This window comes from Natrix helvetica (genome assembly GCF_964273705.1).
Source record: "Natrix helvetica genome assembly, chromosome: 1".
Classification (NCBI taxonomy): domain Eukaryota; kingdom Metazoa; phylum Chordata; class Lepidosauria; order Squamata; family Natricidae; genus Natrix; species Natrix helvetica.
Window position 1 is genome coordinate 27,086,286 of NC_138548.1, and position 18,826 is coordinate 27,105,111.

The 18,826-nt window shown below is 42.8% G+C and overlaps 1 protein-coding gene across 3 annotated transcripts in view; it reads right to left on the minus strand.

Moving 5' to 3' along the window:
- MAP4K5 (mitogen-activated protein kinase kinase kinase kinase 5) overlaps positions 1 to 18,826 on the minus strand; it is a 103,459-nt gene that overhangs the window by 50,951 nt on the left and 33,682 nt on the right. For all 3 annotated transcript variants that reach the window (XM_081935069.1, XM_081935068.1, XM_081935070.1), the window contains exon 3: positions 6,708 to 6,765. In XM_081935069.1, the coding sequence (XP_081791195.1) occupies positions 6,708 to 6,765 (58 nt within the window). The remainder of the gene's footprint in view (positions 1 to 6,707; positions 6,766 to 18,826) is intronic.

An 18,826-nucleotide genomic window follows, 5' to 3' on the forward strand; every position in this document is an offset into this window, starting at 1 on the left:
CATCAGAGGTGGGTTCGAGCCAGTAGTAACTTGGCGGCCTGGGTCGCTGGAACCGGCAGCGACCTAGGTCTGCCACATCCCTCAACCGGCGGCGCCATCTTGATTTTTGGTTTTGCGCATGCGCAGAATGCAGATTTTTGGTTCTGTGCATGCGCAGAACAATTTTCACTGCAGAAATGTAATTTTCCCCCTTTTCTAATGTTTTGCGCATGCATACTTTTTTAGTTGGAAATGCGCACGTGCGCGGAGCAAAAAGTTTTGTGCAATGCCGGCAGCAACCCACCTCTGCTGCTCATCACAATGTCTAGAGGACAGGAGAGCAGGGCTTGCTTGAGCAGGACGGCACTCAAAAGGAGCTACCTTACTCAAATGTGTTTAGTAGTGGCCGGTCTGTCCTCACATTTCTTGAGAAGAATCAATTATTCTTGGTTTTTTTCTCCCTGTAGCATACATTATAAAAGGTTCTGATAATGAATGTTATGATTGCTACTGACCAGTAGAAGGCACCATGTGATTGGTCAGTGCCTCCTGTTGGTCAGTAATGATGACAGCAACTTACAGAAGCTATAGATATACCTTCTGTTTTGCTATATGCTCTCAAACTAGAGAAATTTTTGTGATATAGTACAAATAAACAATAGTAAAAAGGAAGGCGTATTTATATAGCTTCCTGCAGGAAGACCTCCCTTCCTACAAGCTACTGACAAGAGAGGCCAAAACAACTCTATGCACTCTACAGGAATCAAGTGTGAGTTCAAATCCCACTAAAGGATCAAACATAGTATCTAATATGGAAGATATCGATCCTTGGAGACACCCAATAAGGATGACAACAGTTGTGTGAACTGATCAATAGCTACTATAACAATATCTGTTAAACTATATAAAAGCTGCTTTAAGGGAGGAAGTCTTGGGGCTTCCAGTATGAGGTCTGGACAGCATCAGGCCCAGCAGCTTTATAGTCTGAGGGTGCATTATGAAGAAGAAAAATAACCACTGTTATTGTGCATGATATTAGTAGAAATAGAGTAGAACAGATTCTTGTACAATTCTTTCTGGAGCAATTAATCAAATGCAAGCTAAGAAGAAGGCAGCCAAATCCAATCCACTAGAGTTTGGGGATTAAGCAGCAAGACTGGAGACACTTTCCTGCTTCTTTAGCAAAGGGAAGGAGGAAAGCAAAACTCCCTACCTCTCCATGCAGCCAGACCATTCATAGAAACGTTATTTTCATTATGATTGTAGCAGGGGGAAAGAGTGATACTCCCTATTGCTGCAATCCCGTTTCAAATTGATTCTTCAATTATCACTCTTTATGATACTGGTAGACCTTGACTTATGACTTTAATGAATCCCGCCCATTACTGTCATAGGTCATGAGGGTCATAAAGCAGGTCACCATATGACTGGCCCTATTTTATAAACTTTTTTGCAATGGTTGTTAACTGAGCGAAGCAGTTGTACAGCGAATCCATTTTTTTTGCCATAGGCCAGGGGTGTCCAAACTTGGGAACTTTAAGACTTTTGGACTTCAACTTGAGTTGAAGTCCACAGGTCTTAAAGTTCCCAAGTTTGGACACCCCTGCCATAGGCCATTAGGCCGAAAACCAGAAGTAAATGCCGGTTTTAGGCAAAATCATTGTAAAACATGATAACGTGAACCACAGGATGCTGCAAACAGCGGAAATGCAATGGTGACAATCCACTGTATATTTGCTGGTCACTAAGTGACTAGTTGTAAGTTGAGGACTATATGTAGTTAAGAACATGCACTTCCTTGGTACAATTAGATGCAGAGGGTCTTTCTTTACCCCGCTCCATGACAGCCCTGAGATCTGAAACAAATACTGCTGAAATGAGCACTCAGTGATAGACAAAGAATTAGAGGCCATAGGCAGTCAAGAGATGAAAACAATCTTTTTTTTATAGGCAATAAAAAGCACAATCAGCAACAAACTTCACAGTAACATTGTTATGCATAAGTCATGCTCATCTCTGACAGCTGTGGATGATATACGCATGTCTTTCCTGAGCTGTGTAATCAAAATCTCAATCTGCATAATGCAAAAATTGAAAAAGAACTGGCTGACGGGTTTTTCAAAATAGGTCTCACGCATGGAATTTTGGCAATCTGATAGACACGAAGTTGAAGCCTGAAGCTTTTGGAACTGAAAAGGGGGCTCCACTGTACATATGTGTTGTGGGTATGTGCACATTTAGGCACACACAGATATGCTGATAAAGAAGGAAAAAATGTTTGTCTGACAAAATTGTAAGAATGTATAGAATGTCTAAACAGGAAATAAAATGAAAGGGGATATAGCAGAATTACCTTACTGATGAACACAAAAGATAACCTTCTGTACTAAATTCAGCTTCAATTTACTCAGTTTCTCATTCTTCCATCCTGATGTATCTCTCAACTCTCATCCGTTTCTAATATTTTCTCTCTGCTTCGTGTATTTCTTAGATTTATACCCCAGCTTTCCTCCAAAAGCACAAAGCTCACAAACAATACATAACACTATCTTGTTCAATCAATCTCTCTCACTCCCAACCACTTTCCTGAAATGTTGATTGGCTTAAAACCATCCAGTGAACCTCTGTTGCTGATGGAGGATTTGAACTTGGGTCTCTCTGTTCCTTAGATATTATGCCAGTGGAAAACCACAGGTGGAAGAAACTACTTGGTAATGGTTACCAAAACGTATTTTCAGTCCATATTTTAAGAAAACATTAGACAAACTCAAACCGGCTCTGCCTCAACTTCCTGGAGTATAAGAAGGGAAAGGAAAACACAGTTAAGCTTTCCAGATTCCGCTGCTACTTCAATGAAATAGATCTCCAATCATTCTTGAGGAATCTGTTTCCTGAACTGGATTGCTTCAAAGGTCTCACAACACCAGATTTTTTAATAAGCACTTTTTATAAAATATGCCCATTTTTAAATATGTGTTTCCTCAATATAGAGAGGTCTTTTTATCAGTTTTCTTCAATATGTTATACATTTGCACACCTTTACCCAACACAGATTTTTTTAAGGCACACGTTTCTCTCATATCCAAAAAGACATTTCAATTTCCTATTTTTGAGTTACAAACCACATCAGTAATGTTTTTTAAAAAAAACTTGCTGTCATACAGCTTTGAGGAGCTGAAATTATGTCAGATTAAAATGCAAGCTAAAAAGATCTGATTTTTCTAAAGTTAAACCAGTGGTTTGTCAGCACAATTCTATGTTGACATAACAATTAAACCACATTATGGTTGCTTTGGCTGTCTCCACTGAATCCAAATTGTGACTCAGAACGTAGCTCTGAAGGAGTCCTTTGGCTGCATTCTGTAATCAAAGCTTGTTATAGGCTAGTTTCTCTATCCACAGTCTGATGTAGCCTCCTAATACAGTGATTAATATTCTACCTAACTGTTAAGCACTTGTTATTACTCCAGAAACACAACGTGGGGTAAAGCAGAGCCTATAAAACATAATTCTTCATAATTAAACAATAGGTTCTGCTTATTATTTGCGGATAATAATAAACAGGAAGTCTCTAGCAATACAATGATTGGCGGGCTATTTGGCTTTGACAGCAGAGGGAGCTGTTGCTAAGGTGATTAACTTGATCTTTTACCAGACTTTCATCAGCTTTGTTTCCCAGCTAGGTTCAATACTAAGATAGTGTGTCGTACAAAAACTGTCAGCGTCAACTCAGACAGAACCTTTTCCATTCCCACTTTAGGGCATTTCAGGCAAATGCCTAAGGGTTTCATCTAGTCCAGTGTTTCTCAAACTTGGCGACTTTAAGTCCTGTGGACTTCAACTCCCAGAATCCCCCAGCCAGCATAGCTGGCTGGGGAATTCTGGGAGTTGAAGTCCACAGGACTTAAAGTCGCCAAGTTTGAGAAACACTGATCTAGTCCATCTATATATAATAGCGGGGCCAATCTTCTAAACATTGCCCCCCCCTAAATCTTTTGCTCAGGCAAAATCAATTTTAATCAGCTGCAACTACTTAAAATAAGTTTTTATTCCAGTCAGCAGATGGCAATTGATTGTGCATGCAGCCTGGCAACTACCCAACCCTTGAAGAATAGAAGCTGCTAGCAGAAGGACAAATCAGCAGGCCTGTTTGACAGCCCAGGAGTGGGTGGTATTTGGATCTAAAGCATCTTTGCTCCAGATCTGAATACTGAGCACTTCCACGAGAAACTGTTTGACTCGTAAAATGCCCTCATCAGTCTCTGCTCAGTTTAGAAATACTAATTCAAGCATCACAGACAGACTGGATCCTAAACCTCTGACTTAATCAGGGTTGTTTCATTCTCAAATTATTCTTATCATTAGGAAGTTTTTTCCTAACATCTAATCATGATGTGCCTAAGCTTCTCCCTGAGACAGTTCCATTCCATCAGGGCACTGAAAGAACCATGTATACCTTCCTCATTTCTTCTCCTTTAATACTGTGGCTTTGGGACAGTAAGATCTTTCTTCCAGTTATTCTTTTTTGTTTTTACACAAGCAAGCTGTTTCTGTTAGCCCCTTTGGCTGAATAATGAAGTAAAATTTTAGAGACTAAATATATAACAAATAACATTTTGCAGACTAAATACATAACTACCGTAAGAATAATGAAGTATTTATCTCCCATTCAATCAGAATGATGATCCAAAATACTTTCTGAATGAACTGAAGGAGTCTGTCCTCCCACTCAATCTGTACAGCTGCACAATATGGTTAACTGATTGACACTGCAGCAAAGCCAAAACCCCAGCTAGTCTGCAACCTTAGGAAATATTTCCCCCCATGCACCTCTACATCAGGTGGCACCCTTCCCTATGCTCCCCCGCCCACTGCAAAACACTGTTTGCCTACCACACTCCTAGTCTCCCAGTTCAAGTTTCACACTCAGTCAGCAGGCTGCAGAACTAAAATGCTTGCAATCAACAGTTAGTAAGGACAAGTCAAAGGAAAGTAGCCAGGATTTATAGAACATTGAGAACCGTTTGTAAATTAAACAGATTATGACCATGATTGTGAACCTATGGCATGTGTGCCAGAGGTGGCACGCAGAGTCCTCTCTGCTGCTCTTCAGGGTTCCGGTGCGCACATGCACAGGGCAGCTGCTCTCTTCTGGGTTCCGGCATGCCAGCTGGTCTTCATGTGAAGACCAGCTCGCCAGCGCACAATAGAACCTGGAAGAGAGCAGCTGGGTGGTGCGCATGCACAGACTACCAGCTGGCCGTTGTGCATGTGCACGACAGAAACTGGGAGAGCATCTGGCCATTGCACCCATGCGCACTGCCCAGATGCTCTCTTTCCGGGTTGTGGGGCTCCGGCGCCCGTGCTCCAGTTTCAGCACTCAGTGCCCAAAAGGTTAACTATCACTGGATTATGATGTCACAAGGCTCCATATAATATCAGTAAGTCTATATGAATATGTCCAGCATTTGCCCTTAAGCCCATGTCACTCTGGAAGTCTATAGTCTTGGAAACAGTGAACTGTGCAATGTTCTTACTAAGTGATTTTACGCAAGCAATCTAAAAGAAAAAGTGTGAATAAGAAATGTAATGAATGTCTAAAAATAGGATTTCAATGCACTCAAAGTTGACTCATCCATTCATTAAAAACAATTTTACTAGAAAGTTTGTGCTTAGATATTCATTGTGGCATGAGGTATGTAATTAAAATAATAAATTTTGGGCTCATGTTTTTGATATAAATTTTGGTTTTAAAAGATCTTTAAAATGGGAAGAGATGGAATGACATACATAAATGCAACCGCGGTAAAATTGTTATTCATCAAAAAAAGTGAACGCTAATCTTCTTAAAAGCAAAGATGGAGAGACTGTTGTTTGATTGGGTGGTCACTGCAATTTCTGATTGTTTATTTAGTGGTCCATGCTTCTTGAAAAATGGGAAACATTAATCCAGGGTCTTAACTCATATTAAGATTCAGATGTTGTGCCCCCAAAAAGGAAACAAGCTGAAATTGTTAAGTGTTCTGTATTACACTGGAAAGACATCTTGATTTCTTGAATTTTTTAAAATGTGAATGTAATGGACTGCAATTAGTAAGCCATGTTTTTTTTAAAAATCAGTCCAATCCAGCCATAACAAGTATACAAAGTACTGTTTCTATGAAATAAGACAGGGTCTTACTTTCTTTTGACCCCCAAAATAAGCACTTGGCCTTATTTTCGGGGAGGTCTTATTGTTTTTGAGGTGCAGGAGGCTGCAAGCGTGGTCACCTCATGGCTGCTGCTGTGTTGCAATATTTTCAGGGAGGGCTTATTTTCGAGAGAGGGCGTATTTTAAGGACATGTGCTCAAAATCCTAATTGGACCTATTATCTGGGGAGGTCTTATTTTCAGGGAAACTGGGTAGAAGATAGTATTAAACAGAAATAAGAGGAACATGGGGTTTGCTCTCTGTTTAGCAAGTATTCCAGACTAATACTTCACAGAGTATCTCACGCTAGAACTGAAGAGGGGAGGGGCATATTTAATTCCTGTTGAAGTATCCTTGAAGTTTTGGTATCTGACCTTCGTTCAAAGACTGGCTCTTATCCCAGGGTTACTGTTAAAAGAGATAAACTAAAGAAAAGAGAGAACGGCTCACGAATAAGAATTTGGAATTAGAATTTGATGAACAGTGTGATTAAGAAAAACAATTCAGTACCATTAGAAAAGAAAAAAGAAAAGCTTACCTTGTTCTAGTTTGATAATTTTAACTGCAGCCAACTCGCCATTGTGCACAATTCTGGCCTAGAGAAACAAATATGAGAATGAGATGTAAACCAACTACAGGCATAGATTTTTCTAGTGCAAGCCATATTACATAGAAAGCAAACATAATTCTTTCCTATTGATGCAGATGAGCTGAAATATTTGACAGTTAATTTATAGTTACCCATAACAGTTTGCTATAATATTGGTCTGGATTATATATAACCTGACTCATTGCTGTATAAATCTACTCACTGTGTGGTTTAATGTTATGGCTGAACCAGGCCATTATGGCTTGATCAATAAACCATAATTTAAAAATCCTAGCTTAGTATTATCAGAAGCAAATCTGTGTTTTCCATATTTGATACTTTTTGTGGTATATTAGGTTTTTACCACATGGACATTTTGTAAATCATACCGATCTGCACATCTGTTTACTCATTTATAAGCTTTATAAATCACTCCACAAGTGTCAATGTTTTTATCATAAGATGATGTAGAAAATGAAAAGTTAACCACAGAAAGAAAATGCTAGTTTTTTCTCTGATCATCTCCAATATTTTTTAAAAAATACTGCTTTTAACAGAATAACAGAGTTGGAAAGGATTTTGGAAATATTCTAGTCCAGTGATCTAACCTTTTCTGGACCGAGTGCCAAAGGATGTGTGCGTGCGAATGCGCACATGCCCGAACCCCCAAAATGCAATGTGCATGCAGCCCCTCGGTGGGGGATGCGTGCCCCATGCATGTGCGAGCATCCCCCCCCCGCATGCATGGCAGAGGCCCGAAGACCAGCTCGCTGGCAGGAGGTGCACGAGCATGCACGGGAGAGCTGAACTGGGGCGACGGCTCGCATGCCCAGAGAGGGCGCTGTATGCCACCTCTGGCAAGCGTGCCATAGGTTTGCCATCACGGTTCTAGTCCAACCCCCTGCTTAAGCAGGAGACCTTACCATTGCAAACAAATGGCTATCCAATCTCTTCTTGAATACCTCCAGTGATGAAGCACACACAACCTCTGAAGGCAAGTTGTTACACTGGTTAATTGTTCTCACTATAAGAAAATTTCTCCTTAGTTTTAGGTTAGATCTCTCTTTGATAAGTTTCCGTCTGTTACTTCTTGTCTTGGTCCTCAAGATTATTTGGAGAATAGGGTTGTCTCCCTCTTTTTTGTTACCACCCTTCAAATATTGGAAGATTGCTATCATGTCATCAACATATTTTTGACCAGAATTGGACACAGTATTCCAAGTGTGATCATACCAAAGGAATATGTGGGATACTAATATTAATTTTAATGATTTTAACATTAAATGATATTAGTTTTCCATCAGTATCCAAACCTATTGTTTAGTTTTGCTAAACAAGACTTGGTGATAAGTATCTCTTTTGTTCCTAGATTTTTAATTCACTTTGTCATTATTTGTCGTTAGTTTGTTTGCTGCTCCAACATTTCTATTTTTAACAGGATCATTATTCTTTATTACTCATGTTATTTCTTTAAACAGATGTTAGCTGCTGTTGAATTGTTTTTGCAAATAAATAAGACAAGGTTGAAAGACTACAGGATTCTTTTTTCTGTAGGTTTGCAGTTATTTGTTCTGGCAAATATTAATAAAACAACTGTTAAAAAGCTACCTGTTTACAAAGTGTGCAGCAATTCATATTGTGTTTATATCATGACCAATGCTGCAAAGGTGGACTTAAAGCCATCTTTTAATTGTGGTTGCAAAATGGAGGGTGAAGCATAAGTTGATGCACTCCCTTTTCTCAGACTCTTGGGAATTCCCCCTTCACTAAAAGTTAAGTATTGCATTAGTGACTATAATTAAGGCTAAGAACAATTTCATATATAGAAACATGGAAAATGGATGGTAGAAAAAAAACCTAGTGGACTATCAAATCTGCCCTTTGAGTTTTTGTTTTGTTGTCTTTTTAATTTCTGGATTTTTTATTTGTTTTAGTTTTACAATTTTTGTCGATGATGTTTTAATCCCAAGCATGTTTAAACTCATATCTCACTAAAATGTGCGAGTCTTTGGCTTTTACAGTACATGTGAACTAAAGTATTTTTGCTTACAAAGTGTTATATCTTAATGAGTTGAGCAAATCCAGTCAGTTGAAGCAGTCCTTTTAAAAAGCATGGTTAGCCAGGTTTTTCTTACAGCCAAACCATGGTTGGTTAAGGTAAATAGTCTGTAGTATTGAAATTTAGTGAAACCAGAGAAGATACAAGAAGAGAGTTTCTGTCACTAATATGTGTTTTATGTGCATGACTATTACTACCTCTTTCATGGGTAAGACCATTATCTGAGTCTCTTGCTGGTCACATCTACCCGACCCATCAGAGCGGGGAGGCAGGGAATGCTGCGTGTCCCATCCCCGAGGGAGATACACCTGGTGAGACCCAGAAGAACAGCCTTCTCTGTGGTGGCTCCCTCTCTCTGGAACATCATTCCCCCAAAGATTAGAATGGCCCCTATTTTAATACTCTTCCAGAAGGCGCTGAAGACCTGGTTCTGCCAGCGGGCCTGGGGAACCCAGAGTGGGATGGAGCCCATTAAATGGCTAGTGTGACCTGCTGTTGCCGGGCTGGGGGTGATTTTATTATGATTTTATTATATTATACTATATTAATTTATTTGATTCTTTTTATTAGTTTTATTCTTTTAAATGTGGTTTTATATTCTGTAAGCAGCCTTGAGTTGCCCTGGGCGAAGAGGTGGCAACAAACAAACGAACAAATAAATATTTATATGCCTGCCCATAAAAAATGGAAATAATTTTCAACGTTTCAATTTAGTCCATCGCTGAATCCCTACATTCTAAATGAATTTACATTTAAAGTAACCCACAGTTTGCTTTAACATGGTTTACTCAAAAATACCAAGGAGCAGATTCAACTACAGCCGTGATGGCGAACCTATGGCACGCGTGCCACAAGTGGCACGCGGAGCCATTTGTCAGGGCACACGAGGCGCTGCCCTGTCAGCTGGCCAGCGCGCATGCGCACGCTGGCCAGCTGAGTTCACCTTTTTAAAAGCTATTTTTTGCCTTCGCCAGACTCCAGAGGCTTTATAGGAGCCTGGGGAGGGCGAAAAGAGCCTCCTCCGCCCCCCCAGAGGCTTCAGGGAACGTCCGGAGGCTTCCCTGACACCTTCGGAGCGCTTAAAACCACCCTCCGAGCAAACCGGAAGTGACTTCCGGGTTGCTCGGAGGGTTGTTTTAAGCGTTCCGAAGGCTTCAGGGACCGTCCGGACGGCGGAGGGAGGGGGGACTCTATAGCCTTCCTGCCATGCATCCTGAACAGGAATCCGTCCCCTCGGGGCTTTGCGTGGGCGTCGCAAGGGTTAAGCCGAAAGGGAGGGGAAGGGGGAGGGGGAAAGCGAAGGGGGCTTTGTTGTCCTCCTTCTCCTCCTCCTTTCCCGATCCGGCTCGAAAGCGGCGCCGGGGCCCGGCAGGCAGCGAACGAGTCGGAACCTGCCGACCGGAGGAAGAGGGCGAGAGGCGGGTTCTGTGAACGGCGGCAGCAGCGGCAGCGGCAATAGTTGCAACTCGGCGGCGGGCCGCCCCGGCTGGGAGACAAAGGAGGGGAAAGGCGGCAGGCAGCCGAGCTCCGAGGCTGGGCGGAGCGGCGCAAGGACGCCGGGCCCGAGGCGCCGCGCGGCGGAGGCGATCCAGGCCCGGGCGATGGAGACGCACGTCTCGTGCCTGTTCCGGGACCGTCCCGAGGCTTCCCTGAAGCCTTCGGAGCGCTTAAAACCACCCTCCGAGCAACCCGGAGTCCGGGTTGCTCGGAGGGTGGTTTTAAGCGTTCCGAAGGCTTCAGGGAAGCCTCGGGACGTTCCCTGAAGCCTCCGGAGGGCCTCCGGGGGGGGCGGGGGAGGCTCTTTTCGCCCTCCCCAGGCTCCTATAAAGCCTCTGGAGCGTGGGGAGGGCGAAAAAAGCATGTAAAAATGGGGGGGGGCGTGCGCGCATGCGCACTGGGGGGCACGCATTGCATTATGGGTGCGGCACGCCCACACACGACCCCCCCGCGCTGCCCCCACTTGTGGCACGCGAGCCAAAAAAAGTTCGCCATCGCTGAACTACAGCATAATATAAACCAAACCAAAGTGGTTAGGTAACATGGTAAGACTAAACTTTATTTGTTAGAGTAATGCCCTGCCTTTCTTCTGGGAAAATACAGGTAGTCCTTGATTTACGACCACGATTTAAGTCCAAAGTTTCTGTTGCTAAGCAAGACAGTTTTAAAATGAATTTTGCCCCATTTTATGACCTATCCTGTCAACAGTTGTTAAGCAAATCACTGCAGTTGCCAAGTTAATAACATGGCTGTTAAGTGACTCTGGCTTCCCCATTGACTTTACTTGTCAGAAGGTCATCAAAAGGGATCATATGACACTGCAACCATCAGAAATATGTCAATTGCCAAGTGTCTGAATTTTGATCACGTGATCACTGGGATGCTGGAGTGGTTGGAAGTATGAAAAACAGTCATAAGTCACATTTTTCAGTGCTGTTTTAACTTCAAACGGCCACTAAATGTTGTTAAGTCGAGGACTGCCTATAAAGAAGCATAGAGAGGATCTCCCTTTGATTTTTTTCTTCCCACAGCCGCCCAGAAGAAGAGGCTGGGATGGGAAACTGGCCTTCTGCCACCTAATGAGTTTTCCCACCTAGGATAAACCTGGGCCCGACTCTCTCTAGCCCAGCGTCTTCACAACACAAACAAATCTCATCATGGTTTAGCCATAAGGCAACACGTGAACAGGCCCTAAAATAACATGCATCTATCTCTGCAGACATAGTTTGGTTTGGTTTGGTTTATTTGGATTTATATGCCGCCCTTCTCCAAAAGGACTCAGGGCGGCGTACAACATTAAAAAACACACAACCCAAAAGTTAAAAAAGATTAAATCCATATCTAAAAAAACAAACCGAATTTTAAAAAAAACCAATACATTTAAAATAAGTTAAAATTAAAATTAACAGGCCAGGCCGGCTTGCTGGAAAAGCCAACTTTTTAGGGCGCGTCGGAAAGACCGGAGGTCAGGGATTATGCGAAGCTCCGGGGGGAACTCATTCCAGAGGGAAGGCGCTCTCACAGAGAAGGCTCTCCCCCCCCTGGGGGTCACCAGCCGACACTGCCTGGCCGACGGCACCCTGAAGAGGCCAACTCTGTGGGATCGTTCTGGACGGTGGGAGGCTACTGGTGGCAGTAGGTGGTCTCGCAGGTACCCTGGGCCTAAGCCATGGAGTGCTTTAAAGGTCATAATTAATACCTTGAATCGCACCCAAGGCTTGACCCTTGGAACAATAACATAGCCAAGAAAATATATCCAGGTGAACTCTCTTTAATTGTGCAAATTTTAGAAAAGCTGGTGCAGATGTCTTCATAGGGTGTTCAGAAACATTCAGATCTCTATGTTTAAGGGAATTCCCACAATCCACGTTGTACTGTAAATTTTCCCAATAAATGCTTACAGCCTTAGGATTCTCAATGCTACCAATGAAAGGATGAAGGTGCTTTTCTCACCTTCCTGCACTTGTCTTTCTTCTGTTTTATCCTAATCTTCTGGGTCACACAAGTCCCCGTTCTGCTCTTCCTCCCTGACAGCATAATGGGGTAAAAGGACTAGGAGGGTCACCCTAAATCCAGGAAGACAGCTGCTTCCTTCTTTGGCTGCAGGAAGACATCTGTGCCAAAGCAGGGTACATTCAGTCCTCTCTGCATGTGATAAAGCAGAATTTTGAAAAATAAAAATGTGATTCCAAAAAAAAAAAAAAAACCACAACCCTCTCACCAGCCCTTATTAAAGGATTGTGAGGAAGGTGTTCCACAGCTAATGGATATTTGGAGGCTTTGAGTGGTAGCTTAATGTTCTAACTTTCAAATATCCAATTTCCTCCTGGTGTCATTTCTCCACAGATTTGCAGAAACCCATAGAGCCGTGATGGCGAACGTATGGCACATGGAGCCATTTCTGAGGCCACGCAAGGCGTTGCCCTTTCAGCTCCAACGCACATGCGCATGCTGGCCAGCTGATTTTCAACCTTGATTTTTGGCCATTTTTCGCCCTCCGGAGGCTTCCTGTACATGCTTTTGGCACCCGAGGCGAAAAAGGTTTGCCATCAATGCCACAGAGCTTCCAGAAGCGCACATGGAAGATTTTGAGGAAATTGAAGTAGTAGCTCCAAGCAGGCAGAAGACAATCCATAGATGTCTTAGAAAATACAGGTTACTCTTGTTGCCTTGTTACTCATAGTTTATGACAGTACCAGCAGAGTTAAGACTCATAAGATTATACATGAACTGGACTGGGCTGTTTATTCTATCTCTGGTAATAGCAGCAACTCCAGGAAAACCTCCCTCTCCTTTCTTTCATGTAACCTACAAACCAGGAAACTGAATGCATCAGGTAGCTATTGTGGCCCTGCAAGTGCTCAGTCCCTTCCTTCTCCTTCTGGGTAAGGCAGGAAGGTGAAACAGGTTGGTCAAGGCCCTTAGCAAACTGTTACGGCTGCTGGTCTTAATAAGCTAAACGTTTATGCAGGAGAACTGTGGGGAAACTACAGTAACCATATCAAGCAGGAAATTAACCATTCAATCTACCGCTCTCCTCCATTACTAGCAAGCAGTTCCATGCAGATACAAACATATAACCATCAGACAACGGATTAAATTAAACACAACTGGGACCAAGAATAATAATTTTGCTACTGGCAAGGGGTATTGAAGAAAGCACTGAATCTTGCTTTGCTTGATCTTATTCTGTGGGTTTTTTTTTAGTTTTTATGTTTCCAGAATTCAACTTAATACCCATATCTTTTTTTAAAAATAGAAATGCATATTTAAAACGAATAATTAGCCTGAATTATATCCAATAGCCTTCTATAACCAAATGTTCTCCAAAACAATTGAACTATAATTCCAAACCGGCAAACCCAAGGACTAATCACAACTCTTGCTGCTGGTTTGGGAAATATAATATTTACTTATTGCATGCATGTGCTGAAGATAATGTCTCCTTTGAATTCAGCTTGACACCTGGTGAAATATCCATGCAGTTATCATAATAACAGTAGGAAAATGGCTTGTATCCCCCTTTTCTTTGACATTTTCAACTTCTTAGTCTTGCCTGCAACCCTGGTATTCCCTGGGAGTCTCTTATACTAACCAAGCCTGAACCTGATTAACCTCTGAGACAAGAAGAGGTTAGCCAAGTGCTATCACATGCCTTGGCACTTGTCTGTTGCCCAATAACAATTAAAGCATTACTCTCCGAGACTAAAATATCTAAATAAGAAATTAAAATGTGACTGTGAAATTACACATCAGCATAAATACAAAACTAAGTCTCAGTGAGTCCAGAATTAAAATACAGATTCTGAAAAAATGGTAAGATTTACTTAAAAGCTGAACTGGAAGTTTATAGGGATGTAAACAAATCAACTTCTTTGATTGAAACAGTCTTCTTGAACTTAATTTGCTCTTATGTGTTGATTAAAACTCTCCCACTCTAACCAGGTAGTATTAAACTATGCTGAAAAGAATAGCAATAATATAATATAATATAATATAATATAATAATACAATACAATACAATACAATACAATACAATACAATACAAACAATAGAATATAATCTAACCAGTGTCTTAGACTTAAAGCTGATTTTAACAAACTCAGAGACAGCCTAAGAAAAATTCCATGGATAAAATCCTAAAAGGAAAAGCAACTCAAGCAGCATGGCAAATTGAAAAATGTGATCATAAAAGTCCAGTCCAACACAATACCCCAGAAAAAGAAAAAAGAAAACCTATCAAAAACATAACTGTAAAAGACAGACTAGACATAAAAATTAAAATAAGCAAGAAAATGGCAAGATAACACCTGTCTGATCTTGATGAATATAAATCACCAGGACTTGATGGATTACATCCCAGAGTTTTGAAGGAGTTGGCAGATGTTATCTCAGAACCATTATACTTCTCTTTAAAAAAAATCCTGGCATACTGGAGTATTACCAGAGAATTGGAAAATAACTGATATGGTCCCCATCTTCAAAAAAAAAAAAAAAAGGGGGGGGGCGGGGGACAGCATCACTACCAGATGGATTTCTAACTGGCTGACAAACCATATGCAACATTAGTCCTTAATGGTACTATATCTACACGGAGGAAAGAAAGCAGTGGGTACCACAAGATTTCCTCTTAGCCTAGTACTCTTCAATATCTTCATAAATGACTTAGATGAGTGAGTAGAAGAGGAACTCATTAAATTTGCAGATGATACTAAGCTGGCAGGAATAGCCAACACCCCAGAAGACAAGCTCAGGATACAAAAAGATCTTAACAGACTTGAACAATGGGACCTATCCAACAACATGAAAGTGGAGGAAAGTAAGGTTTTACACCGAGGCAGATTAAGGGAAATCTGGCTCAAAAATAGTAACTGTGAGAGACAGTGGTGGGTTGCAGCGGTACGCCCCAGTATGGGTATACCAGTGCCTGCCTGGAGCACCAGATACCGTTCTGGTAAGATGTTCCGGAGGGCCCACCCGCCCGCCCAAGCTCCTTACCTGTATTTGAGCTCTTCGGCACTTCTGCGCACTTCCGAACAACTGGAGTGTCGCGGAGGCATCATAAGAGGTAAGGATGCATGCGTACGCTGTGCGCATTCATGTGGTGGACGCCGGGTCCTGTTGCAACCGTACCGGAACCCACCACTGGTGAGAGAGATATTGGACTCCTAGTGGATGATCACTTACCGCATTTTTTGGAGTATAAGATGCACCAAGATTTTGAAGAGGCAAATTAAAAAAAAGTGTTTGCACTCTGCAGACCTCCCAAAAATGGCCCGTTTTTCGCGAAAACAGGCACATTTTTTGTAAAAAAAAAAAAAAGGGGGGCATGAATAGTTTTTAGGAGACTTGTAGAGTGCTCCTGGGGCGGTGGGGGGGACCAAAGATGAGCAAAAAATGGCCCATTTTTTGCAAAAACGGGCCCGTTTTTTGTCAAAAAAAAAAGAGAGAATGCATAGCCTTTAGGAGGCTTATAGAGTGCTCCTGGGGGCTGCAGGGGGCAAAACTGAGCAAAAAAACAGCCCATGTTTCGCTCATTTCTGCCTTCCCCAGCCCCCAGGAGCACTATAAGCCTCCTAAAGGCTCTGCACAGCCATTTTGGTGAAGAGGACAGGGTTTCGGGAGGCATAAAATACTGTATTGAGTGTATAAGATGCACCCAAATTTTCAGCCTCCTTTTTGAGGGGAAAAGGTGCGTCTTATACTCCGAAAAATACAGTAAATATGAGGCAACGGTGTGCAGCAGCAGCAAAAAAAGCTAACACAATCCTTGGTCATATAAACAGAGGCATAGAATCAAAATTATGTGAAGTATTAGTACTACTTTATAAATCCTTAGTAAGACCACACCTGAAATACTGCATCCAGTTGTGGTCACCGCGTTACAAAAAATATGTTGAGACATTGAAAGAGTGCAAAGAAGAGGAACTAAGATGATTAAGGGCCTGGAGACACAAACATATAAAGAACGGTTGTAGGAATTGGGTATGGACAGTCTAGAGCAGTGATGGAGAACCCTTTTCTTACAGCGTGCTATTGCATGCGCACATGTGCCCACTCAATCTCCTTGCCCATCTGTGCAGGAGGCCTGGGCAAAAACAGCCTCCCCCGACCCCCCAGAGGGCTTCCAGAAGCCGGAAACAGATCGTTTCTGAACTTTTGGTTGGCCCATTGGGGCCGTTTTTCACCCTCCCCAGCCTCCAGAGGCTTTCCTGAAGTCTTGGGAGAACGAAAATGGCCTTCCCTGGCCCCCTGGAAGGGTGAAAAATCAGCTGGCTGGCACGCGCTTGCCGGACCTGACAGCTGGCATGCTGCCAAATATGGCTCCACGTGCTGCCTGTGGCATAGGTTCACCATCACGGGTCTAGAGAAAAGAAGGATTAGAGATGACATGATAGCAGTATTCCAATATTTGAGGAGCTGCCACAAAGAGGGGGGGTCAACTTATTTTCCAAAGCACCAGAAGGCAAGACAAGAAACAATGGATGGAAACTAATCAAGGAGAGAAGCAACCTGGAATTAAGGAGAAACTTCCTAACAGTGAGGACAATTAACCAGTAGAACAGCTTGCCTTCAGAAGTTATAGGGCCGTGATGGCAAACCTATGGCACATGTGCCACAGGTGGCACGCGGAGCCATTTCTGAGGGCATGCAAGGCATTGCCCTGTCAGCTCCAGTGCGCATGCGCATGCTGGCCAGCTGATTTTCGAACGTTTTTCACCCTTCCCTGAAGCCTCTGGAGGCAAAAAACCCACCCAATGCGCAAACCGTAAGTTCGGGAATGGACTTCCGCTTTTGCACGTTGGGCTATTTTTTGCCCTCCGGGGGCTTGAGGGAATCTCCGGAGGGAAAAAGACGCCCAAATACCAGGTGGCAACCCAGAAGTCCATTCCCAAAAAAGCCGTGCGAACATGCACGGGGCAACGGGGGGAAGGGGGGAGGCTGTCACATGCGCATGTGCTATGGCGCAGGCATTAAATTATGGGGGAGCACGCGCGTACTTTGGGCATCCGAGGCAAAAAAGGCTCGCCATTACTGTTATAGGGCTTCATCACTGGAGGAAAGGGTTGCCCTGTTAGACTGAGGCAATGGCTGTCTAAACCTGGCCCAGAGAGTAGCTTTTTTGTGTCTGGCCAGTCTCAATCCAGGCATTACCGCCTGTCAACCACGTATTCTTCCGGTCTGCTAATTTTCTTATCTGCACATTTGTAGCTTCCGACATTGTTGTTTTTTTCTATCACTCTATAAGGCTGCCTTTGAAGAAACCCAGAAGAGGCAACTGGTGCAGAGTATGGACAGCTAACCAGGGAACCATGCTTCTGCCAAATTACTCCTATCTTGGGGTGGCATCTGGGCTGAATTCAAAGCACTGGTAATTACCTATTAAGCCCTATATGAAGATGCACAAACATCAGAGGAACATACTTCCTGGCTAGTCCTTGGCTTATTCTCTTTCAGGAAGGCCTCTAAAACCATTTAAAAGCCTCAGTGGACTTCAGGATCTCAAGCTATTCAGGAGTTGGTGAGCTGTTACTCTTATTATTATGGTTTGTCCCCGTCAAGATTTTTAGACTGGATTTGGCATTTTTAGCCCCCTATGAAGTCCCCCTTCCCACACAGGGACCTGGGATAGGCAGATAGATGTTGCTGTTTAATAATATTAAAGGCACTATCACGGGATGTGAGCTGTTCCAAGTAAAGCTGCCTTTTGCAACTCACTGGTGGTGGGTTTGTTAAATGCTGGTGGTGTTCAAACGTTTTGGGACTGCAGCCAAGGTGCCTAACGCTATTGGGTGCTCTCTTTACTTACTTTTGCCACAGTCGTTATGGTAATCACTGTCCCTATTACCACTATCTTTATCATCTCAATTTTACTGTACTCTAAATTGATGGAGGGAATTCTGCTGCATCAGCCAGACTGACACCCTGACACCCCACCCCACCCCCAGCTAGCAGGAACACCACTTACTTGAGTATACACACCATACCCTGGTCACAGCCACCTTCCAAACAATGCGCAAGATAAAACTATCTGGTATCCCTGGTATTTATTGCGGGTCCATCAGCAACAAGCTATTAAGCAAACAGGAAGCCGGTTTGAGCGGCTGGAGGGAGGGGGAAAAAAAGGGAACCCAGCAGCCTTTTGTACCGTTCACAGCCTTTTCATTTTCCACGCTGCTCGCAGCAATTATGGATTCTGTAGAGTTACCCAGCTGGAGCCAAGAGAGAGAAAGCGGTGACAGGCTCCATTCTCGGAAAGGGTGTTTGGGAAAACATTGCCTAAACAGAGACTTCACAGACTTCAGCAGTTAAAACAGATCTGCCTCTCAGAACTTGGCCTTGGCCCTCCTTTTCAAGACAAGACAAAACAAACTCCTCAAAGGGAAGGGGGTGGGGGAGAGAAATAAAGAAAAAAACAAGATACACGTAATACATTAACCAGAAATTATCTTTCAATGTTACTGGAAGCCTAAAGACACAAACATATACAAGGTTCTTGATTAAAAGAAGA